The sequence below is a fragment of the Cervus elaphus genome, chromosome 16 (assembly GCF_910594005.1).
Source record: "Cervus elaphus chromosome 16, mCerEla1.1, whole genome shotgun sequence".
Taxonomy (NCBI): domain Eukaryota; kingdom Metazoa; phylum Chordata; class Mammalia; order Artiodactyla; family Cervidae; genus Cervus; species Cervus elaphus.
In genome coordinates, this window is record NC_057830.1 from 2,175,075 (window position 1) to 2,201,520 (window position 26,446).

General features: G+C 42.3%; 1 protein-coding gene across 1 annotated transcript in view; it reads left to right on the forward strand.

Annotated features, from left to right (window-relative positions):
• Positions 1 to 18,359: 18,359 nt before the first annotated feature.
• The window catches only part of STOM (stomatin), a 30,866-nt gene continuing 22,779 nt past the window's right edge, over positions 18,360 to 26,446 (forward strand). Inside the window, exon 1 of the mRNA XM_043927615.1 lies at positions 18,360 to 18,504. Coding sequence (XP_043783550.1) covers positions 18,444 to 18,504 — 61 coding nt within the window. The 5' untranslated portion in view covers positions 18,360 to 18,443. The remainder of the gene's footprint in view (positions 18,505 to 26,446) is intronic.

Consider the following 26,446-nt stretch of genomic DNA (forward strand, 5'->3'; position numbering starts at 1 on the left):
ATTCTGGATCAAAGAGAGCTTTGACAGAAGATGACAAGCTCAGATGGATTGGAGCATCGTGGTAATTAGGGTAATTAGCACCAAGCACTACGGTACTTTATATAGTGTTTATATGTATTAATATTTTTATTAACTGATGTAGATTTTAATACATGTAAGCTTGTGTATTTTTGTAAATAGTTTGCAATTTATTTCTTGACCTATATGTAAATATCTAGAGCCCCATTTCTTCAAAGCTTATTTGAAACTGAGTTGTGGGTTTGGAGTTTTGTTTGCTTTGGTCGGGGGTGGCAGGGACAGAAGGGATTTTGTACTCTGATAATCTAAATGGAGATACTTTAAGGTTTAAAGCAAGTGTTGCACTGAAAGCAATTCAAATATTGACAAAATTACTTCAGGTTAAAACAGGAAAAAAAAAAAAAGACAGTTTCACTATGCTGAAATCAAAATCACTTTGTTAAGTGTTACACATGAATTAATTTTATCAATTTTGAGGAGATTTATAAAAATCACCCCTAATTTTATGAAATGCAGATTACAACACAGTGAAAGGAAAAAGAAAAGCAAAAGTAAAAAGCAATCATTAGTTTACTTCCTATATAGGGTTTGACTAACCTTTAGTAATCATGACCCCTATGTTCAGTACAGATTAGAAGAAACTTTATATTCAGATCATTTTAACTTTTCAAGGGATGTAAATTATATCAGGAATAAAGTTTTCATTTATATTTAATTGAAATTCAGTGTTTACTATTAAAAACCAGATGGCACTGACAGGCAGAAAAGAAGATATGACTACATGGAGAGACATACACTTGTGGGCCAGAAAACTGGCCCTTCAACCATCCATGTACTGCCAAGTCCTGCCAGACGTTAGCTCCTCCCAGCCTGTCATGAAACACCCACAGATTTCCTGTGTCCCTCAACTAGTCAACTGGTACCTTCAGATTTTCTCTTTCAGTCGAATCCACCTGCCATCATCTCTCTGCCTTTCAAAATCTATACATCACTTTCTCTCTTGAGTGTTCTCTGCCTAAAAACAACCCTTTTTTCCTGCCATTTTCTGTTCTTGGTAAGATGCAGCACGTTTTCTCCAGATCACAGCAGCCCAAGAGTAAGGTAGGATCTCAGAAAGTCTCTCAACTCTGCATGTTTCGGACTTGGATTCTGACTCTATCTGCACATCAAGAGCTCCAGTTCCCTGCAACAGCTTTGGGCACCTCAGTGGCTGCCTCATGGATGCCCTAAAGAAAAATCTGCTAGACTACCCACCTGGATGGCACCACTTGTTCTTCTGCTGGTGATTTTCCCTGGTGTTGTTAATGAACAAGACAGCATCTGTGCTGCCATGCCCACTGATGGTGCTATAGCTGCCTTCTGGGACCCGCCAATAGGTATAGTACTGCTGGAACCTGCCAATGGCTGGATGAAGCACAAGCTGGAATCAAGATTTCTGGGGAAAATATCAATAATCTCAGATATGCAGATGACACCACCCTTATGGCAGAAAGTGAAGAAGTAAAGAGCCTCTTGATGAAAGTGAAAAAGTTGGCTTAAAATTCAACATTCATAAAACTAAGATCATGGCATCTGGTCCCATCACTTCATGGCAAATAGATGGGAAAACAATGGAAACAGTGACAGACTTTATTTTGGGGGGCTCCAAAACCACTGCAGATGGTGACTGTAGCCATGAAATTAGAAGATGCTTACTCCTTGGAAGAAAAGCTATGACCAAGCTACACAGCATATTATAAAGCAGAGACATTACTTTGCCAACAAAGGTCCATCTAGTCAAAGCTATGGTTTTCCCAGTAGTCATGTATGGGATGTACGAGTTGGACTATAAAGAAAGCTGAGCGCCAAAGAATTGATGCTTTTGAACTGTGGTGTTCGGAGTAGACTCTTGTGAGTTCCTTAGAAAGCAAGGAGATTCAACCAGTCCATCCTAAAGGAGATCAACCCTGAGTATTCAGGATTCAGTTCAGTTCAGCTGCTCAGTCCTGTCCGACTCTTTAAACTCCATGTACCGCAGCATGCCAGTCCTCCCTGTCCATTACCAACTCCCGGAGTTTACCCAAACTCATGTCCATCCAACCATCTCATCCTCTGTCTTCTCTTTCTCCTACCCTCAATCTTTCCCAGCATCAGGGTCTTTTCCAATGAGTCAGCTCTTCGCATCAGGTGGCCAAAGTATTGGAGTTTCAGCTTCAACATCAGTCCTTCCAATGAACACCCAGGACTGATCTCCTTTAGGATGGACTGGTTGGATCTCTTTGCAGTCCAACGGACTCTCAAGAATCTTCTCCAACACCACAGTTCAAAAGCATCAATTCTTTGGCACTCAGCTTTCTTTATAGCCCAACTTGCACATCCATACATGACTACTGGAAAAACCATAGCCTTTACTAGATGGATCTTTGCTGGCAAAGTAATGTCTCTGCTTTTTAATATGCTGTCTAGATTGGTCATAACGTTCCTTCCAAGGAGTAAGCTTCTTTTAATTTCATGGCTGCAATCACCATCTGCAGTGATTTTGGAGCCCCCAAACATAAAGTTGGCTACTGTTTCCAGTGTTTCCCCATCTATTTGCCATGAAGTGATGGGACTGGATGCCATGATCTTAGTTTTCTGAATGTTGAGCTTTAAGCCAACTTTTTCACTCTCCTCTTTCACTTTCATCAAGAGGCTCTTTAGTTCTTCTTCACTTTCTGCCATAAGGGTGGTGTCATCTGCATATCTGAGGTTATTGATATTTCTCCCGGCAATCTTGATTCCAGCTTGTACTTCATCCAGCCCAGCGTTTCTCATGATGTACTCTGCATATAAGTTAAATAAGCAGGGTGACAATATACAGCCTTGACATACTCCTTTCCTGATTTGGAACCAGTCTGTTGTTCCATGCCCAGTTCTAACTGCTGCTTCCTGACCTGCACACAAGCACACAGGTTTCTCAAGAGGCAGGTCTGGTATTCCCATCTCTTTCAGAATTTTCCAGTTTATTGTGATCCACACAGTCAAAGGCTTTGGCATAGTCAAGAAAGCAGAAATAGATGTTTTCTGGAACTCTATTGCTTTCTCGATGATCAAGCTGATGTTGGCAATTTGATCTCTGGTTCCTCTGCCTTTTCTAAATACAGCTTGAACATCTGGAAGTTCACGGTTCACATATTGCTGAAGCCTGGCTTGGAGAATTTTGAGCATTACTTTACTAGCGTGTGAGATAAGTGCAATTGTGCAGTAGTTTGAGCATTCTTTGGCATTGCCTTTCTTTGGGATTGGAATGAAAACTGACCTTTTCCAGTCCTGTGGCCACTGCTGAGTTTCCCAAATTGCTGGCATATTGAGTGCAGCACTTTCACAGCATCATCTTTTAGGATTTGAAATAGCTCAACTGGAATTCCATCACCTGCACTAGCTTTGTTTGTAGTGATGCTTCTTAAGGCCCACTTGACTTCACATTCCAGGATGTCTGGCTCTAGGTGAGTGATCGCAGCATCATGGTTATCTGGGTCATGAAGATCTTTTTGGTATAGTTCTTCTGTGTATTCCTGCCACCTCTTCTTAATATCTTCTGCTTCTGTTAGGTCCATACCATTTCTGTCCTTTAGTGAGCCCATCTTTGTATGAAATGTTCCCTTGGTATCTCTCATTTTCTTGAAGAGATCTCTAGTCTTTCCCATTCTGTTGTTTTCCTCTATTTCTTTGCACTGATCACTGAGGAAGGCTTTCTTATCTGTCCTTGCTAGTCTTTGGAACTCTGCACTCAAATGGGTATATCTTTCCTTTTCTCCTTTGCTTTTCGCTTCTCTTCTTTTCACAGCTATTGGTAAGGCCTCCTTAGACAGTTATTTTGCTTTTTTGTATTTCTTTCTCTTGGGGATGGTCTTGATCCCTGTCTCCTGTACATTGTCACGAACCTCTGCCCATAGTTCATCAGGTACTCTGTCTATCAGATCTAGTCCCATAAATCTATTTCTCACTTCCACTGTATAGTCATAAGGGATTTAAGTCATACCTGAATGGTCTAGTGGTTTTCCCCACTTTCTTCAATTTAAGTATGAATTTGCCAATAAGAAGTTCATGATCGGAGCCACAGTCAGCTCCCGGTCTTGTTTTTGCTGACTTTATAGAGCTTTTCCATCTTTGGCTGCAAAGAATATAATCAATCTGATTTTGGTGTTGACCATCTGGTGATGTCCATGTGTAGAGTCTTCTCTTGTGTTATTGAAGGAGGGTGTTTGCTATGACCAGTGGGTTCTCTTGGCAAAACTCTATTAGCCTTTGCCCTGCTTCATTCTGTACTCCAAGGCCAGATTTGCCTGTTACTCCAGGTGTTTCTTGACTTCCTACTTTTGCATTCCAGTCCCCTGTAATGAAAAGGACATCTTTTTTGGGTGTTAGTTCTAGAAGCCATTGTAGGTCTTTAGTACCTTTCAACTTCAGCTTCTTCAGCATTACTGGTCGGGGTATAGGCTTGGATTACCATGATATTGAATGGTTTGCCTTGGAAATGAACAGAAATCATTCTGTCATTTTTGAGATTGCATTAAGTACTGCATTTTGGACTCTTTTGTTGACTATCATGGCTACTCCATTTCTTCTAAGGGATTCCTGCCCACAGTAGTAGATACAATCATCATCTGAGTTAAATTCACCCATTCCAGTCCATCTTAGTTCGCTGATTCCTAGAATGTCAACGTTCACTCTTGCCATCTCCTGTTTGACCACTTCCAATTTGCCTTGATTCATGGACCTAACATTCCAGGTTCCTATGCAATATTGCTCTTTACAGCATTGAACCTTGCTTCTTTCACCAGTCACATCCACAACTGGGTGCTGTTTTTGCTTTGGCCCCATCCCTTCATTCTTTCTGGAGTTATTTCTCCACTGATCTTCAGTAGCATATTGGGCACCTACCGACCTGGGGAGTTCATCTTTCAGTATCCTATCATTTTGCCTATTCATACTGTTTATAGGGTTCTCAAGGCAAGAATACTGAAGTGGTTTGTCATTCCCTTCTCCAGTGGACCACAGTCTGTCACACCTCTCCACCATGACCCATCCGTCTTGGGTGGCCCCACACGGCATGGCTTAGTTTCACTGATTTAGACAAGGCTGTGGTCCTGTGATCAGATTGGCTAATTTCTGTGATTGTGGTTTCAGTCTGCCCTTTGATGCCCTCTCTCAGTGCATACTGTCTCACTTGGGTTTCTCTTACCTTGGTCGTAGGGTGTCTCTTCACGGCTGCCCCAGCAAAGCACAGCCACTGCTCCTGACCTTGGATGTGGGGTTGCTTCTCTCGGCTGCCACCCCTGACCTTGGATGTGGGGTAGCTCCTCTCAGCCACTGCCCCTGACCTTGGACGTGAGGGAGCTCCTCTCAGCCGCCACCCCGACCTTGGACGTGGGGTAGCTCCTCTCAGCCACTGCCCCTGACCTTGGACGTGGGGTAGCTCCTCTCAGCCACCGCCCCTGACCTTGGACGTGGGGGAGCTCCTCTTAGCCGCCACCCCTGACCTTGGATGTGGCGGAGCCCCTCTCGGCTGCTCCTGGGCCGTGCAGCCACTGCTCCTAAACTTAAAGTGAGGTCTTTCTCATAAGGATTGGTGTTCCTTTATATAAATGGAAGCCTGGAGTCACCTAGGCATGCCACAAGTCAGATACACTGACTTGTGAGGTAAGCAAGGCTTCAGCTTGAGCTGAGAACTCTGCTACACCCAGGTTGTAATTTCTGCAAAGTTACATTCCTCTTTCTGACCCTTTCAGCTGTTTCTTCCCATCTGTCTTAAGCACAATTCTTGAAAACAAGTATGAGTTTACAACTGCATAGTCACAACAGAGAGAAAACTGAAACCATCTGGGGAGCTTTTTCAAAAGATACATACCTAGAGCTTGACCTTAAGAAATTTCCATTTCTTGGGTGGGGTCTCAGCACATGATCTTGAAAAAGTCTCCAGACAATTCTGATAAAACCTCTCTGAAAGAGAAGTGTTTCCCTGAAACCATATTTAGGCTTTTTTCCTGAAGAAACTATGCAAATGATTCCTGACTTCCCATGGTTCGACTTAGAACTTTGACTTTACAATGGTGCAAAAGGGATACACCTTCAGAAGAAACTGTACTTTGAATTGTGAATTTTGACCTTTTCCTAGGCTATCAACAGCATTCTGTCTTGATGCTGGGCAGCCACAGTTCCTATTAAGCCACACAATCACAAGGGGGAAACAACATATACTTACAACCACTCTGTACCCACACAACTATACTGTTTTTCACTGTCAATACAGAAGTCAATAAACTGCATGAGATAGTCAACACTATATTATAAAATAGGCTTTGCATGACATGACTTAGCCCAATAGTAGGCTAATGTAAGTGTTCTGAGTACGCTTAAGGTAGGCTAGGCTATGCTATGATGTTCTGTGGGTTAGATGCACTAAATGTATTTTTGACTCACAATATTTTCAACTCATGATTTCAACTTAGTTTCTTTGGGACATAACTCCATCACAAGTTAAGGAAGACCTATATACATAAGAAAGGGTTGGGGCAGATTTAGAAATTGAAAATATAAATATCAACTTAGGAAACTAAAAAAAAAAAAATTCAAATTATTGGTATCAGTAGTCATTTAATGCTGCTCACTGATGTCTATCTAATTCTCTCTTTCCTAAACCCAGCTGCTGCTGCTGCTGCTAAGTCACTTCAGTCATATCTGACTCTGTGTGATCCCATAGACGGCAGCCCACCAGGCTCCCCCGTCCCTGGGAGTCTCCAGGCAAGAACACTGGAGTGGGTTGCCATTTCCTTCTCCAATGTGTGAAAGTGAAAAGTGAAAGTGAAGTCGCTCAGTCATGTCTGACTCTTAGTGACCCCATGGAATACCAGGCTCCTCCATCCATGGGATTTTCCAGGCAAGAGTACTGGAGTGGGGTGCCATTGCCTTCTCCATCCTAAACCCAGAGAACCACACTTTTCCCTGCTTGTCTGAAGTTTGACCTGGCTAAGTTACTGGCTTCCATCAATGAAACATAAACATCAGGGCACGTGTCACTTCCAAGCAGAAGCCTTCAAGAGAGAGTACACAAGTCACCTCATCCCCTTTTCTTTCCCTTGTGATGGTGGAAGCACATGTCAAGGTGGAGTGTCCATCAGCTGAGATCCCTGGGTGACTAATGAAAAGGCCTCTGTCATCCCAGGAGTAAGAAACAAAGACTTTTGTGAAAAATCATGGAAATATGAAAGCTGTTCATTGCTGCTGCTGTTGTTCAGTGCCTCAGTCATGTCTGACTCTGAGACCCCACAGACTGCAGCATGCCAGGCTTCCCTGTCCTTCCCTGTCCACCTCTCAGAGTTTGCTCAAAATTCAGTTGGTGATGCTACCCAACCGTCTCGTCCTCTGTCATCGCCTTCTCCTCCTGCCTTCAATCTTTCCCAGCATCATGGTCTTTTCCAATGCTCATTAATGCAACATAATCTACTCTGTCCTAACTGATAAACTGGCACATCTTTCACTGAGTCTAAGCAATTTAAAGAGAATTGGTTCTGTCTTTAACAATGATAAAGTAAAACTCTCACTGTTTGCAGATGACATGATCCTCTACACAGAAAACCCTAAAGACTCTACCAGAAAATTACTAGAGCTAATCAATGAATATAGTAAAGTTGCAGGATATAAAATTAACACACAGAAATCCCTTGCATTCCTATACACTAACAATGAGAAAACAGAAAGAGAAATTAGGGAAACAATACCATTCATCATTGCAACAAAAAGAATAAAATACTTAGGAGCATATCTACCTAAAGAAACAAAAGACCTATATATAGAAAACTATAAAACACTTATGAAAGAAATCAAAGAGGACACAAACAGATGGAGAAATATACTGTGTTCATGGATTGGAAGAATCAATATTGTGAAAATGAGTATGCTACCCAAAGCAATCTATAGAGTCAATGCAACCCCTATCAAGATACCAATGGTATTCTTCACAGAATTAGAACAAATAATTTCACAATTTGTATGGAAATACAAAAAACCTTGAATAGCCAAAGAAATCTTGAGAAAGAAGAATGGAACTGGAGGAATCAACCTGCCTGACTTCAGGCTCTACTACAAAGCCACAGTCATCAAGACAGTATGGTACTGGCACAAAGACAGAAATATAGATCAATGGAACTAAATAGAAAGCCCAGAGATAAATCCACGTACCTATGGACACCTTATCGTGACAAAGGAGGCAAGGATATACAATGGAAAAAAGACAACTTCTTTAACAAGTGGTCTGGGAAAACTGGTCAACCACTTGTAAAAGAATGAAACTAGAACACTTTCTAACACCATACACAAAAATAAACTCAAAATGGATTAAAGATCTAAATGTAAGACCAGAAACTATAAAACTCCTAGAGGAGAACATAGGCAAAACACTCTCCAACATAAATCACAGCAAGATCCTCTATGACCCACTTCCCAGAATATTGGAAATAAAAGCAAAAATAAATAAATGGGCCCTAATTAAACTTACAAGCTTTTGCACAACAAAGGAAACTATAAGCAAGGTGAAAAGACAGCCTTCAGAATGGGAGAAAATAATAGCAAACGAAGCAACAGACAAAGGATTAATCTCAAAAATATACAAGCAACTCCTGCAGTTCAGTTCCAGAAAAATAAATGATCCAATCAAAAAATGGGCCAAAGAACTAAACAGACATTTCTCCAAAGAAGACACACAGATGGCTAACAAACACATGAAAAGATGCTCAACATCACTATCAGAGAAATGCAAATCAAAACCACAAGGAGGTACCACTACACGCCAGTCAGAATGGCTGCTATCCGAAGTCTACAAGCAATAAATGCAGGAGAGAGTGTGGAGAAAAGGGAACCCTCTTACACTGTTGGTGGGAATGCAAACTAGTACAGCCACTATGGAAAACAGTGTGGAGATTCCTTAAAAAACTGGAAATAGAACTGCCATATGACCCAGCAATCTGACTCCTGGGCATACACACCGAGGAAACCAGAACTGAAAGAGGCAGGTGTACCCCAATGTTCATCGCAGCACTGTTTATAATAGCCAGGACATGGAAGCAACCTAGATGCCCATCAGCAGACGAATGGATAAGAAAGCTATGGTACATATACACAATGGAATATTACTCAGCCATTAAAAAGAATACATTTGAATCAGTCCTAATGAGATGGATGAAACTGGAGCCCATTATACAGAGTGAAGTAAGCCAGAAAGATAAACACCAATACAGTATACTAACGCATATATATGGAACTTAGAAAGATGGTAACGATAACCCTATATGCAAGACAGAACAAGAAACACAGATGTATAGAACAGACTTTTGGACTCTATGGGAGAAGGCGAGGGTGGGATGATCTTAGAGAATAGCATCAAAACATGTATATTATCAAGTGTGAAACAGATCGCCAGCCCAGGTTGGATGCATGAGACAAGTGCTCAGGGCTGGTGCACTGGGATGACCCAGAGGGATGGGATGGGGAGGGAGGTGGGAGGGGGGTTCAGGATGGCGAACACATGTAAATCCATGGCTGATTCATGTCAAAGTATGGCAGAAACCACTACAATATTGTAAAGTAATTAGCCTCCAACTAATAAAAATAAATGGAAAAAAAAAAAAACAAAACTGAAACCTTACAGAGATGGCACTGATTAGAGGGAAATGGGGGAGTTTAAGCGTCAGAGTGACCTAAGTTTAATCTGTGGTGTTGCTTGCTTATTGTAATAATAAAAATTAGTATATAAAGTCTGTATAAGATATAATTACTTTTAGCAACCACTAACACATATTAAAGAGCCTCTTGATGAAAGTGAAAGAGGAGAGTGAAAAAGTTGGCTTAAAGCTCAACATTCAGAAAACTAAGACCATGGCATCCAGTCCCATCACTTCATGGCAAATAGATGGGGAAACACTGGAAACAGTAGCCAACTTTATGTTTGGGGGCTCCAAAATCACTGCAGATGGTGATTACAGCCATGAAATTAAAAGAAGCTTACTCCTTGGAAGGAACGTTATGACCAATCTAGACAGCATATTAAAAAGCAGAGACATTACTTTGCCAACAAAGATCCATCTAGTAAAGGCTATGGTTTTTCCAGTAGTCATGTATGGATGTGCAAGTTGGGCTATAAAGAAAGCTGAGTGCCGAAGAATTGATGCTTTTGAACTGTGGTGTTGGAGAAGATTCTTGAGAGTCCCTTGGACTGCAAAGAGATCCAACCAGTCCATCCTAAAGGAGATCAGTCCTGGGTGTTCATTGGAAGGACTGATGTTGAAGCTGAAACTCCAATACTTTGGCCACCTGATGCGAAGAGCTGACTCATTGGAAAAGACCCTGATGCTGGGAAAGATTGAGGGTAGGAGAAAGAGAAGACAGAGGATGAGATGGTTGGATGGACATGAGTTTGGGTAAACTCCGGGAGTTGGTGATGGACAGGGAGGCCTGGCATGCTGCAGTTCATGGGGTCGCAAAGAGTCGGTCACAACTGAACGACTGAACTGAACTGAACACATACGAAGTTGTTTACTATGTGCCCGGCATTGTGCTATGCACTTTACACGGGTTATTTCACTTACTTTTCCATTTTAAAGATGAGAAAAATGAAAAAAAAAAATGAGAAAAATGAAGAGTAAAGGTGTTAAATAAATTGCCCAAGGTCAGAGCGCTATGAAATGGTGGAACAAGGACTCTAACACAGGCAGCCGGGCCACATGATCTTCATGACTCCTCTACACTGTCTCCCAGAGTGACTCTGACCAAATTATTTTGCATCTCAGCTTCCTCAATTTAGGATGAGGTTGAAAGCAATCAGGCAACGTGTTTATGAGGATTAAAGGAGATACTATCATTCCTGGCATACAGTAAGCATTTAAGACACGGTAGCTAGTATTTTTCAGTAGCCAATATGTCAATCATTTCTGCCTGTTCTATAAATGGAGATTAGTCAATGTGCAAGAAAAAGGTAACATTAGTGAATACTTGTCATAACCTATGGGAATACTGTACTGTAAAAAGATAGGTAGCACAGGCACAATAATCAAATCCTACATTACTATGCTTGCATTCCTTAATGGCCGATATGGAAATGATTATTGTTAATTTCCTTAAATAAATAAAGTTTTTTTAAAATAAAGATACAGTGTACAAATAGCACCCATAAAATTTCCAATGATGTATCCAGTAACTTCAAGCCATTATTATTATTTTTTAATATTTATTTATTTTCTTTGGTTGTGCTAAGTCCTAGTTGCAGCATGTGGGATCCAGTTCCCTGAGCACGGACTGAACCCAGGCCCCTTGCATTGGGAACATGGAATCTTAGCCACTGGACCACCAGGGAAGTCCCAAGCCATTATGCTTTAAAGTCCAAGGAAAAACATCTCAAGAATAGTGAGAAGATATTTTATGCTCAGCTAGCCACAAATGATATGCTGGGATCATTCAATAACCTTATGTTCACATGTTAATTACTGACTACATAAGAAAACACCATTATTAAATGTGAAACTATTTGTTCTGGGCCTTTTCTTTAACTTCCTCATTTCTTTTGCTTCCTTATGTAATGTTATAAGAGTATATACTTTCTACACAGACAATCATGTCTTCTGCAAAGACAATTTTATTTTCTTCCTTCCAAATCTGTATACTTTCCACTTCCTCTTTTTCATTAGCTAGGAGCTTCCTGGGTAGCTCAAATGGTAAAGAATCTGCCTGCAATGTGGGAGACCTGCGTTTGACGCCTGGGTCGGAAGATCCCCTGGAGGAGGGCATGGCAACCCACTCCAGTATTCTTGCCTGGAGAATCCCACGGACGGAGGAGCCTGAGGGGCTACAGTCCATGGGGTCGCAGAGTCGGACACGACTGAATGACTATCACTCTCACTATTAGGACATCCAGTATGATGTTGAAAAGGAGTTTCCTTGCTCCTGATCTTAGTGGGAAAGCTCCTACTGTCTCTCTGTTAAGTATGACGTTCACTGTAAGTTTTCTGTACATGTTCTTTATCAAGTTGAGGAGGCCTCTCTATTCCTCTCTATTTACTCAGTTCTTATGATGAGTATTGGATTCTGTCAAATGCTTTTTCTGCATCTGTTGATAGGATCATGTGACTTTTCTTTAGCCTGTTGATGTGACAGATTATACTGACTGATTTTCAAATGCTGAACCATTTCATATGTAACTGCATATAATCCTTTTTATATGTTGTTGGATTACATTTGCTTACATTTTGTTGAGAACTTTTGTACCTATCTTCATGAGTGATACTGGTCTATAGTTTTCTTTTATGTAACATCTTTGTCTGATTTTGGTATCAGAGTAATGCTGGCCTCATAGAATGAGTTAGGAAGTATTCCTTTTGTTTCTATTTTATAGAAGAGATTGTAGAGAACTGGTATAATTTCTTTCTTAAATGTTTGGTAGAAATCACCAGTGACCACATCTGGGCCCACTACTGTCTGTTTCAGAAGCTTATTACTTATTTAATTTCTTAAATAGATAAAGACTTATTTAGATTGTCTATTACATGATCTTTTGATAAGAGGAGTTCATTCCATCCCTCTTGTTAAGATCCTTCATAACTTACAGCTTCATAATTATCTTCTAAGTTTGGCATATGCTTTTTAGTCCATTGTCATTTCTTACCACTTTCACTCCCTGCATATCTGATTACACACATTTCCCCCCAAAATATCAAGCTCTGATATACCCACATGCATTTACAGAGGCATCCTCTGTATTCCAAAGGTATCCTTTTCTAACTTGTATTTGTCTTACTAAACTCAGCTTTCTGCAGAAGCTGTTCTTGATGTCTCCAGGCAGTTCAGCTGTCCCATTCAACTTGTATAATAGAGAAACAAAAACTACTCTTTAAAACTACCAAAAATTCCAAGCTTTTCAGTAGTTATTTTACATGTTCCATGTAATTCAAGGTATACAATAAACTATATGATACTGACCTGGTTGTAGATTGTGTCCTTTATAAATTCATTACCTAAAACAGACACATTTTGATACAACATATCAAGGACAGTGCAAACACTGAACAATAAAGCATCATTTCAAGATAAAGGTTAAGTATATATCAAGAATAAAGACTCAGTATATATCAAGACTGAAGACAAACATGAGTACTCATTTGGATGCATGCTTAGATGTGTCATTTATCAAGGCTGTATTATGAAATGTTTGAGTCTTTCTGTTTCTTTTATTTATTGTGAATGATTAAGAGCTAAAACTCTGGAGTCACACAGACTTGAGGGAAACACTACTTATACTTTGTGAGATCTTGGCCAAGGAAGTAAACCCCATCTGGGTTTTCTCAGGGGATAAATAAAGAACTAGTAATTGGTAGTGATAGTAAATGATGATACTGATATTGCTAGAGTTACTAAAAATAGTGTCATTATATAGACCTCTTTCCTTCCACATACAACGGTGAAAAAAAAAACAAACTTTTTTTTACCATGACTCTTTAGTGCCCTGTGAATAATAACCTATTGAAAAGAGAACCCCTTCTCCAACCTAATTCTCCCTTTTTCATTTTTATAACTTTGACAAAAGTAGTTGAATATAGCAGTCACTAGATGGAGCAACATTCCTAGCAGAGTAATTCTTCTAACCAAGAACTTTCCATTTAGTATTTAATAAAAATAAACCAAGTCTAGAAGAAAAATCACTCATAAGTAGGTTACCTGGTACATTTTGTTACCTGGTATATTTGAGCACAAATGATTTTGAATACCTCAGAGATATGGATATGAGAAAACAAGAGAGATATTTGGATACACCACAGTCATATGTGGTATTAAAAGCTGAACTGGGTTCCCCCAAGTCATATGTTGAAATCCTAACCCCCAGCACCTTAGAATGTCACTGTATTTGGGAGTAGGGTCTTTAAAGAGGTAATTAAGTTAAAATGAGGTCATTAGGCTAGGCTCTAATCCAATATGACTGGTGTCCTTATAGCAAGAGGGGATTTGGGCACAGAAGTATACAGAGAGAAGACAACATGAAAAAACAAGAAAAAGAAAATTATCTACAAGTCAAGAAGAGAGACCTGGAACAGATGCTTCCTTCAGGCTCCTTAGAAGACACCAACTCTGCTGAACCTCAATCTTGGACTTCTCACTTCCAAAACTGCAAGAAAAATAAACTTCTGATGTTTTAGCCATCCAGTCCATTGCACTTGACTATGTAAACCCCAGCAAACCAATACAGGCTTCCCAGATGGCACTAGTAGTAAAGAATCTGCCTGCTAATGCAGGAGACGCAAGAGACTTGGGTTCAATCCCTGGGTTGGGAAGATCCCCTGCAGGAGGAAATGGCAACCCATTCCAATATTCTTGCCTGGAGAATTCCAGGGAGAGAGGAACCTGGCAGGGTGTAATCAAGGGGACTGCTAAGAGTAGGATCTGACTGAGTACACACACAGAGCAAACTACTACATGTGGAAAGTAATACTAGAAAATAAGCTCCATACAGGCAAGAATTTTTGTCTTTTTTGTCCATTGTTATATCCCAAGCACCTAGAACAATGCCTGGCACATAATATGTGTTTGATAAATATCTGCTTTGTGAACTAATAAAGCAGATTAATAAAATTCTTGCCATAGATGACTCTACTAAATACCAGTGATGTTTTCTATTTTCATAAGATCCGAGAACATGAACACCCAGTGCTCTTACCAAGTACTATGGTGTAATTGGTCTGCTGCCACAGCCCAAATACAAAAAGTCCTCTGGTGAAACTCCTGTTATGATTCAGTTCCTGGAGTAATTTCCTGAAGAACAGAAGAGTCAAGAAGACAAATACTACTGTAATATAATAAATGTGAATTAGTCCACACAGAGAAACAGATCAACCTTGTTAGACCCACCCTGGGGAAAATGCCACAGATACAGCTTGCTGGTAAGGCTGTTCTCACATAAGCATCTGGTTAGCTGATTTCACCACAGGCATTGTGAACAGCCTGGAATCATAATTTAAAGGAAAAATAAATAAGGACTTTCTCTGCTGTTCTTCAAGCACTTTTTAGATGGACACAGAAAAAAAACACTAATTAAATTGCCTTCTTATATATTCAGTTACAAAGTCACGGTGCATGTCTGTCTTAAACCCATATCCAGGTCTTAATGTCACCACTATTACCATCAATTGATACTTAATTTGGTACCCTGAAGATGCTAGGAAAATAACAGCAAAATAAAACAAAAGAAATATGGGATGAAGACTCTGATTTTAAATTATACGCAAATATCCTTTAAATAGGGCTTCCCTGGTGTCTCACGTGGTAAAGAATCCCCCTGCAATGAGGGAGAGCTGGGTTCGATCCCTGGGTCGGGAAGATCCCCTGGAGGAGGGCATGGCCACCCACTCCAGTATTCTTGCCTGGAGAATCCCCACGGACAGAGGTGCCTGGTGGGCTACAGTCCATGGGGTTGCAAAGTTGGAAAAGACTGAGCAACTAAGCACAGCACAGCATATCCTTTAAATAACAGCTAGAAGAAAAATTCACCAAAATGATAATAGTTCTGTCAGAGGCAAGAATACTATAAATAATTCTTTCTCTCTTCAATTTGTAATTTTATATAATAAGTCTGTTTTTAGAGCATAAAGTTCTCAAAAAACATTCTAACCTCTAATCATTACTGAAGTGAAAGTCACTTAGTCGTGTCCAACTCTGCGACCCCATGGACGGTAGCCTGCCAGCCTCCTCTGTCCATGTGGATTCTCCAGGCAAGAATACTGGAATGGGCTGCCATGCCCATCTCCAGGGGATTTTCCCAACCCAGGGTTGGAACCCAGGTCTCCCGAATTGCAGGCAGATTCTTTACCGTCTGAGCCACCAGGGAGCCCAAATCATTACTGAAATTTCCCCCAAAGAGAGAGGACGATACAACAGTATTTATTTTTAAAGCATATTTTAAATTTTATTTATTAATTAATTTTTGGCTGCACTGGGTCTTTGTTGCTGCAGACAGGCTTTCTCTAGTTGAAGTAAGCTCGGGCTACTCTTCATTGAGGTGTTCAGGCTCTAGAATGTGACTTCAGTAGTTGTCCACATGCTCCACGCCATGTAGAATCTTTCCAGATAAGGGATCAAACCCTCATCCCCTGCATTGGCAGGTGGATTCCTAACCACTGGACCACCAGAAAGTCTTAAAGTATGTTTAATCAATAAATTTATATAAAGTATGTATAAGAAAGTCAGAATACAATAGCTTCATGGGCAAATAAAATTCAGCATTTTAAACTCTAAATTTGGAGATTCCCATCTACTTTGAAAGTAATTTAAAAATCAAGTCAAAGCTTGTTCTGTTTGTGGCCTGGAATTAGCTCCCAAACTGATGCAATCTGAAGCCAGGGCCAACAAGTGTTTACCAAAGTCTTCGTCCCAGAGGGAGAAGCCGCTTTTCTAATTCTCCAGAAGTGATGCTGTTGGGATTGGCTTGAGATGTGAAACAGCCAACAGGAGTAGTAGGAGTACGAACATGAAATTCATTCTGAAATACTCCCCTTTCCAGCAAAAATGAAAGCTACTTTCCCACGATATACAATTTATAATCAAGCCCTCCTTTATTAAAGGTTTTAATTAGCTGCTTGTGCATTCCCTCCTTCTTCCTAGGAACCATGGCATAAACAGGAAGTTCATGCCTCTGGGGCTTATTTGTTGCGGAATGGAAAATATGAAGCTGTGGACTTTCTCAAGGATGATTTAGAGGGAAAGGAGCCTTAAATTACCATACTCCCCTCCTTATCTTCTCCAGAAGGCTTAAAAACCAAGCCACTTCACAAGCAGTACTCCACTCCCACGAATATAAACAGTTCTTTCCCGCCTGTGACTGGAGATAAACTTGAGAGCTCTGCTGTAGGCCTGTGCCATACTCTAGTGTGGGCAACGATGTGTGCCAAAGCAACGGTGATCTGCCACTCAGCACCCTTACAACTGTGTGCTGCAGTCTGCCGACAACCACAGGGCTCCAGAGCTAAAACTAGAAAGTCTACCGTATCGACTGCCCAAACACCACCAAGTGTTGGATATTCTAAGGCCAGGCCGATGGAAGAGCTCTGCAGCTTGACTGTAACGGTGGTTATACAAAACTAGGCACGAGATAAGACGGCACAGAAGGATACGTATACATCGTGTGCCACTGTCCATTTCCTAGCTTTGCTACTACACCTAAGTTAAGATGTAACTATGACAGCACACTGGATAGAGTGTACACACAAGCTCTCGCTACTGTCTTTGCAACTTGCGGAGAATCTGTATTTGTTTCCAGGTGAAATGTTTTTTAAAGTGCGTCTGCTCGTGCACCTCGCTATACTTTGAATGGCTTGCATCCGGACAAGTCATCCAGAATAAAACACAGCCTGGTTTTCTACCGTGAGGGTGCAGCCGCCTCCCAGCAGAAAGCTGGAGGTGGGGAATACTCTGGCTAGTGCTCGCCTCTCTGCCTGGGATTCCCTCATCGCCCTCCCACCCCGCCTGTCCTTCCCAAGGGTGGCTCCTTCTCGTCTTTCAGGTCACACCTCACTGCCGCCTCCTTACAGAGGCTTTCCCTTGGCCCGCTATCTAGAGTAGCTACTCCCGGGGCTTTCCGAGTTCCCCGAACCCTTCACGGCGCGCGCCCGTGGCCACGTGTAATGCTTTGCTTTACTTGCCGGTTACCTGTAACACCTCCAGGAGGGCGGGCCCCGTGTCCCCCTGGCGTGCTCGGTCCCCAGCAATGAGTACCCCGCCCGACGACGGCAGGGAGAGGACTTTATTTCAATAAAGGCACCTCATTCGAATTCCCTGAGCTCGAGGCTGGTCGCACCGCTTCCTTCCCCTCACATCACGGGAGCTCCCGGTCTAGGGCTGACTTTGGTGCCCTCACTCGGGCCACACGAGTGCGCCTCTGCTTCCTGCCTTCACCTGGACCCTAACCCGCCCAAGGAGGGCACCATCTTCTTCTAATTCGTTTGCCCAGAAGGGAGCCGCTTCAGAGTCTTTCTCCACAGCCTTTCCTCAGGCCATCCTCTCAGCCCCTTCCCGTATCTCTTCTACCGCAGCTCCCGCCCCGGGGACCTCCGCCCTTCATTTCCGGCGAGGCCCCTCCCTTCCGGCGCTGCCGCCGGCCCGGACCCCCGCCTCAGGGGCGCCTCGCCCCTCAGGCCACGCCCCTCAACCCTGGGATCGCTGGAAGGGCGGGAGAAGAGGCCGCGCGGGAGGGGCGGGCGGCGGCTGGGGGGGCGTGTCCTCCTCGGTCCTGGGAGGCGATTGGCTGGACCGCGGAGAAGGGGCGGGACTGCTGCCTGTGTCTAGGGGCTCCCGGGTCATCTCCGGGCATTCTTCGCAGTTCCACCTCAGGCTGTGGCGACTTCGACTCGAGAGTAGCGACTCTGGTTCCTGGCAGCATGTCTGACAAGCGGCCAGCAGCGGACACCCAAGCTCGGCGGCTTCCCGATTCCTTCAAGGGTGAGCCCCGTGCCCCTGGCGAGGCCCGTGGGGTCTCCCGCCGTCTCCCTTCACCTCCTTTCGGGAAGGGCCCCAGCCCAAAGGCCCCAGGAATATCTGCGATGTTTCTTAGCCTAGTGACCGTTGCTCACAACCGACGTTTCTGCCCATTGTACGCTGAGAATGACGAACCCTACTTCCCAGGCTGGGGGGAAAGTTTTAGGGATGTTAGGGTGCAGGATGCCCGCCCAGTGCCCCGCACTGCCGGGACGCGGCATCGAGGGCGTGTCTCCGGTGCCCACGGCCAGAGCGGGGACTCGCGTTATCCAGCGGCTGCCAGATGCCAGGCCCTGTGCCAGCGCTTTCCGCTCGTTATCTCGTGGCGTGCACGCGTGACTGGCGGCAGCGGCTGGTGGAGTCGGGGCCCAAACCTGCCCGCCACGCCCGGGCGCGGGGAAAGTCGGCGTCTTCGCCCCGCTCCCCTTCAGCCCCATCCGAGGACAGCTCCGCCACCCCGCCCTCGCCCACCCTCAGAGTAAGCCCGGGTCCTCCCGAACTACAGAGAACTCCTGCTCCCCACCCTGACCAGTTGGTCCTACTAAACCCCGCAACAGACCCGTGCGGTTTTGCCACAGGCTCCCTACACAGTTGCGGAAGAAGGCTCTTTTTGGCATCCTTCCTGTATCGCTTTCCAGCTTCACTTTCTGCCTCACTCTGGCCCCTCCACTTTACTTCCTTTGTTCTAGGAACATCGCCATCCTGGCTTTTGGCCCTCACTAAGAATTGTGAGTTCCCCACCCTACCAGGGCCTTCCCAGTCTTGAAGACAGAAATTGTGTAACTCAGTTTGTTCCCCTGTGAAGGGACTAACACTCTTGAGAGGGCTATCTCCTCCAACCGTTATTGGCTAACTCCTTGGGGGAGATGGGGGTGGTTCATAAAGAGATGCTTGTAAACCTCTCAGGAGTACTGATAACCTCCCAGGGGTTCTTCATGATCCAAAGGAATTCTTTCTAAGGACAGAATTTCGGACAGAATGACAGTGAAAAAAATTTGGAGGCTGGGTGGGCTTTTCCAGCACCCCACAAAGAACACGATACTGCAGGGGTCCCCAAACTCTGGGATTTAATGCCTGATGATCTGAGGTGGAGCTGATGTAATAATATTAGAAATAAAGTGTACAGTAAAGGTAATGCACTTGAGTCATCCCATCCACCCCTACCCCGCCTCCATGCGTGGAAAAATTGTCTTCCAGGAAACTGGTCCTTGGTGCTAAAAAAGGTTGAGGACTGCGGCACTGGACTCATCAATTCTGATTATTTGTGATGACAGCCTTGTCCACTGATCCAACATGTCCCCGTTTCCTTTTCCAGCAATCTTTGTCTTTAGTTCCATTCCAGGAACATCTAAAGAATTATAGAAATCTTAAATTGTCACTTTTCTGTACCTTGGAGAGTTATTTTCCCAAATCAGAAGTGTAGTAGAGAGGATATTCTTGAAGAAACTGATACTTGAGAGGTTAAATTACTTTGTCACACAGTTTATGAGAAATGGAGTCAGATTTTAAGTCTGGGTTTTTGGCTGATCCTAAAACTTGCCCATATAAAAATTATGCAGTCTCCCTCTTTGAAAGTCAGTTGTCTTTTTCTGGAAGGGAAAGTGGGCAGGATCCTTTCCTCTTCACCCTGAAATCCTGGTGGGAAAATAGAGGACCATGAGGACAATGTTAGAAGTTTGGTGACACTCTGGTAGGAAATTTGTAGAAGTTCTCTGGGAATAAACATGATCTTTGGACTTAATGTGAGTTGTTTTTCGTGCTCACAGAACAGCATTCACTCTTAAGTTCTTTTTCTTGATTCTGCACTTCACTGCATTTTAGACAGAAGTCTTTTTAAGAATCTAATGAAAACTGTGCACCTTTTCCTCTGAAAATCATACATATATAAACAAAATTTTGCCTGGGCTCTGTCACCTTTTTTTTTTTTTTAAATGTGAGACTTAGAGATGTGACACTGATAGGAAAGCCAATACTAGAATTTATTAAATAGAATTTACCAAGTGCTTGCCAGATGCCAAACACAGCCCAGATACTTTAAAAGCATTATCCAGTGCAATCCTCTAACAGCTCCACAAGGAGAATGTCATTCTCTATCCCTTTGCAGCCAGGAAGCTGAAGCTCGGAGTGGAAAAATCACCCACACCTGTGAACTAGGTTCAACCTTGAACTGACTTTACAAATCATTTTCCCTATCCTAGAGCTGTTTCCAGAAAGTGAAGGTGTTAGTCGCAGTTCATGTGGGACTCTTTGCAACCCTACGGGCTGTAGCCTACTAGGCTTCTCTGTCCATGGATTCTCCAGGCAAGAATACTGGAGTAGCTAGTCATTCTCTTACTCCAGGAGATCTTCCCGACGTGGGGATTGAGCTTCCAGAACCAGGGGTTGAATCCAGGTTTCCTGCATTGCAGGCAGATTCTTTACTGTCTGAGCCTTCAGGGAAGCCCTAGGACTGTCTCTGAAATGCACACCCAAAAGGAGGAACTTGACAAGCATCAGAAGCTGAGAGACCACAAAGGAATCTAGCTTCATTCTAGAATTCCTGGATAAGATGACTCCAGAGGGTTGCTTCTGAGAGAAGCAGTGGAATATAAAAGCCCAAGCTGTCCCTTTATGATTTTGCTGATAATTAGTCTTAGGAACGTAAATATGACCAAACCCTCGGGCAAGACTAGTTTTTCCTTAAAGTCATTGCATTCACTTTGTAATGAAATAATGCAAGTGGGTTACAAAGAAATGCATGATTATAATTAAGAGTCATGTCAACAGAATAAATCCCTTTGGGAGAATGCCTGAAAATAAGCAGAATCAGGGGACTGCTTTGTTTATTTCAGTTGTTACAGTCGATCAGATGGGGAGTACTTTCTAACTTATTTAATAATTAATCTGAGTTAAATCCATCAGTGGTCATAGATTAACTCAAGTGATGACAAGTCTGCAGAAGTTGGCATTTATGTCATTTATTATAATTAAATAGGTTATTGGACCCACCTCATGGTATAACTTCCACACTGTAAAAGACAGAGTCGTTGATCACCTGGTCAACTTTGAAGAAAAATAATTTTTTAGTGTTGATAAATATGATAAAGATTGGATTCAAAGTCTGTTTTGTAAGATGTCAAAAAACACTTTTCCTGAAAACTATTGTAACCAGAAAAAGTGAGCCCCTCTTCTCTGTTTCTCCCTGACAATCTGAACCGGCCTCTGTCATACTGTTTATTACACAGTACTGTAAATGTAAATTATAATCACCTTTGTTAGACCAGGAGAACTTCTGAAAGCAGAGGATTGTGTCCTTGATGACTGTAGTAAGTTCAGGGTCAAGTGCCTAGTAGGTTTGCAAACATATTTGTTGAAAGAAAAAGGAAAGAGTGAGATAAAGTTTACATTGGTGGAGACATTTTTCTGTTTCCAGTTTGTTTTATTAAGTTTGTTACAACTCAAAGGATTGATTTTAGGGTGTGGACTTGTTCCTCATACATGTCCTCATTACAGATAGACTGGGTTTACGTTATCGGTAAAGGGATTGTAATTGTCAAAGTAATATATTGTACTTAATAAGGAATCTCCTTTGTTTATGAAAGTGTGGAAAGAGCAGTTAGAGGTCACAGTAGAAAGAAGGAAGTGTGTGTCAGATCTCTGTTGACACAAATCATTCTTCCATTCTCTTTGGGCCTTTGTCTATACTCTGAGACTTGTAAAGATGCCTGAACCCCAAACATTTGCCCTGACATTTCAGTAGATTGGCCTTGAAGTTACTGGCAGTAACATGTCTGTCCTAAAATATCAGATTATGAAAATTAGATACCAGCCTTGCCTAGTTGTAAATATGCATGGATGGTAAGATTGTATACATAGCAAAATGAGGATGGAATCTATTTTTTTTTGATGAATTTTTTTTCCATTTATTTTTATTAGTTGGAGGCTAATTACAATATTGTAGTGGTTTTTGCCATACATTGACATGAATCAGCCATGGATTTGCATGTGTTCCCCATCCCGATCCCCCCTCCCGCCTCCCTCTCCATCCCATCCCTCTGGGTCTTCCCAGTGCACCAGCCCTGAGTGAGGATGGAATCTAAAATTCAAAGATCTGAATTGAGACCTCAGTAGCATCACTCACCACCTGGGTCACCTGGGGAAGTCTCTCAATCTCCAGAGTCAATTCCTCATCTAGATATTGAGCATCATCTTACTGTACTATCTAGCTCCCAAAGTTTTGAGTATCAAATGAGAACATTTTTGTGAATGTACTTTTGAAACTTTAAAATGTAAATTATTAAGATATTATTTATTGGGGACAACAGAACAAAAAAGTTAACAACAGCTTAGTAATTATACAGAATATTAAAATTTATGGACAAAAAGTGTGAAAGTCCAAGAAAGTTTAGGACTCTGACTTATCTCCCCAAATGTGGTCTGTTTCTCCCCCAGGGACAGAATCCCCAAGCAGGTTGTTAGTCTTGATGTTTGTCTATGGTGTGCAGGTCCCAGAAGATAATTCACTTAATATAAAGTTTATTCCTTTGTACTGTCAATAATTACCTTACAGTTCTGATCATAATAATGGTTAACTATTTACTGAACACTTCCTAAATGTCAGGCACTCTACATATTTTTTCATATGAGATAACTATTCTCTTCCCTCATTTAGTGAAAGTGAAATCACTCAGTTGTGTCCGACTCTTTGCGACCCCATGGACTGTAGCCTACCAGTCTCCTCCATCCATGGAATTTTCCAGGCAAGAGTACTGGAGTGGGTTGCCATTTCCTTCTCCAGGGGATCTTCCTGACTCAGGGATTGAACCCAGGTCTCCTGCATTGCAGGCAGATGCTTTACCGTCTGAGTCACCAGACTCTTTTACTTTTCACTTTCCTAAGTGTCAGGCACTATATATTTTCTCATATGAGATAACTATTCTCTTCCCTCATTTCACTTCTCTCGTGGCTCAGACGGTAAAGCGTCTGCCTACAGTGAGGGAGACCCGGGATTCAACCCCTGAGTTGGGAAGATCTCCTGGAGAAGGAAATGGCAACCCACTCCAGTACTCTTGCCTGGAAAATCCCATGGGCAGAGGAGCCTGGTAGACTACAGTCCATGGGGTCGCGAAGAGTCAGACACAACTGAGCGACTTCACTTTCCCTTATTTTACCAATAAGAAAATTTAGCAGTAGAATGGAACTCTAACAGCAAAACCCCAAGCTTCTAGCCACTGCTTAGCTACTTAGCCTCTGTTGGAGAATTGGGAACCTTAAGAGCTAGTTTCCTTACGCTTCTGTTTTCCATTTTTTAATTAAAATGATGTTGCTCTCCAAAGACTTTTATGAGAAAAACTCAATTATAGATACTTTAAAGGGTTCCCTTGTGGCCCAGCTGGTAAAGAATCCGCCTGCAATGCGGGAGACCTGGGTTCGATCCCTGGGTTGAGCAGATCCCCTGGGGAAGGGAAAGGCTACCCACTCCAGTATTCTGGCCTGGAGAATTCCATGGGCTGTATAGTCCATGGGATCACAAAGAATCGGACATGACTGAGCGACTTTCACTTTTCACTTTCACTTAAGATGTCTACGGCTTCTTCCCTGGTGGCTCAGACAGTAAAGAATCTGCCTGCGATGCAGGAGACTCAGGATCGATCCCTGGGCTGGGAAGATCCCCTGGAAAAGGGAATGGCTATCCACTCCAGTATTCTTGCCTGGAGAAGCCCATGGACAGGGAAAGCTGGTAGGCTTCAGTCCATGGAGTCACAGAGTCGAGCACAACTGAGTGACTAGCACTTAAGATGTCCAAGTGAAAGAGTTCGGGGGAAAAAACTCAAGAAGTATGAGGGTTTTGTTCTATTTAATATATTTCAGGCTCAGTCTAAATTAAGAACATCAATCTTTCCAGACATGGGTCATATTCAATTCATACCTTCCCTGAATTCTGTAACCTCGTGGGTGTAAAGGGCTGATTTTAAAAAGAAAAAAGGAAAGAAAACGTTTGGGGAGAGCAGTATGACCACCACTTTGGGACCGAGGATGATTCTGAGTTGTGTGTGTTTGGTTGTTGTTGTTTAAATAACACTGGTTTGTAACATATAAGTTTCATGAGTTAAATAACATTGTATTTCTACTTCTATCTACCTCCCCTATTGCCTGCTCACCACCAAAAATTCATGAACTGTGTTCTGGGATCCTATATATGGACATGTAACTTCCATTTATCTTCTGTAATAGTCAGCCTATTCTTTTCCCCACAGAACAGCAGAATGTGGGAATTCCCTCCAGGTCCAGTCATTAGGACTCCTTGCTCTTAGTGTTCAAGGGCCCACGTTCATTTCCTGGTCAGGGAACTAAGATCCCACAAGCTGCATGGCACAGCCCCAAAAAAACAAAAACAAAAAACCCAAAAACAGTAGAATCACTCAGCTCATTCAGCAGCTATTTATTTAACAAATGCTTGAGCACTTGCTGTATACGAGGTATCCTGCATGATAGCTCACTTACTCTTCACACTGACCCTCTGAGGAGGTGCTCTTTTTTGGCCCTCTTTTTAGATGGTTAGACTAAAGCACAGAAAGTTAAGACACTTGCAGAGAACACAGAGCTAATAGGTAACAGAGCCAACTCTGAAGCCTTGCTGCTGCTAAGTCACTTCAGTCGTGTCCGACTCTGTGCGACCCCATAGACAGCAACCCTTCAGGCTCCACCGTTGCTGGGATTCTCCAGACAAGGACACTGGAGTGGGTTGCCATTTCCTTCTCCAATGAATGAAAGTGAAAAGTGAAAGTGAAGTCTCTCAGTCGTGTCCGACCCCTAGCAACCCCATGGACTGCAGCCTACCAGGCTCCTCCATCCATAGGATTGCTATACTATTTTAACAAGGCCAAAAATCTGGGAAAGACAGACATTGGGTAAGATAATTACAAATATGATAAATGGTATTTAGAGATGGTAAAGTGCTATAGATTAGGAGAGGGAGTCCTTTTAAAGACGGGTTCAAATTTGAAATTACAGATGATACTTTCACCTATTTTTTTCTCCTGTTTTATGACTAGAAATATTCAAATGAGGGAAAGCTGCAGAAAATCCTCAAGATGCTTGAGAAATAAAATACTTACACTTATTTAATTTCTGTATTCTTTTTGAGCTAAGCACAACATTCCTTTTATTTCGTTTTTTTTTTTTTTTTAATTGAAAATCTTCCTTAAAAGGACTAGTCTATTTCCTTACTTCTCATGGTAAACAAATTTTAAGTTTCATAATTCAGGTCACATAATGCTTCACCAGTACTAGTTCTTTGAGTCTAGTATGTATAGGTTTATAACAGGGAGAGAAAGTTAGTCTTTGGTCATGATTTTTAGCCTGATACCATCTGGCCTGTAGCCAGTCCAGCCCAGAGAGTAATTTCTTCCCTAGAGGTTTAATGATAAGGGCATTCAAAGAACCATCGACCATGCCTAATTAAAATAATCATTTGAAAGATGGATTATAGAGTGCTCTTGTTTGCTTTCAAAGCTTCTGCCCAGTGAATTGCAAGTTGTGGTCGTCAGTCAGGTAAAAAATGCCAACATTTTTTCAACATATATTTGTTGATACCCGACTGTGTGCTAAACTCTGCCTCTTTCTCCCCTCTCTACCTGTTTTCATCTTTCTCTCTATAGGATGCTGCCTTCACTTTTGTTTCTGTTCCTTTCTCCATTTATCTTATTTGCCTTTTCTTCTATTGTTTGCTTCCCTTCTCTGTCTCCTAAAATCCCAGTTAACTGAAAATCGCAGTTATAGTAAAATTTTGATTAATTGAAGACATATTTACATTCACATATTTTATCTGTCCTTTGCTTGTTTCCACCTTGAGTTCTTATTTAGCAGATCTTTCAAAGACCCTGTTTCAAAACAATATAAGGGAAGAGAAACTGGGACTGTGGAA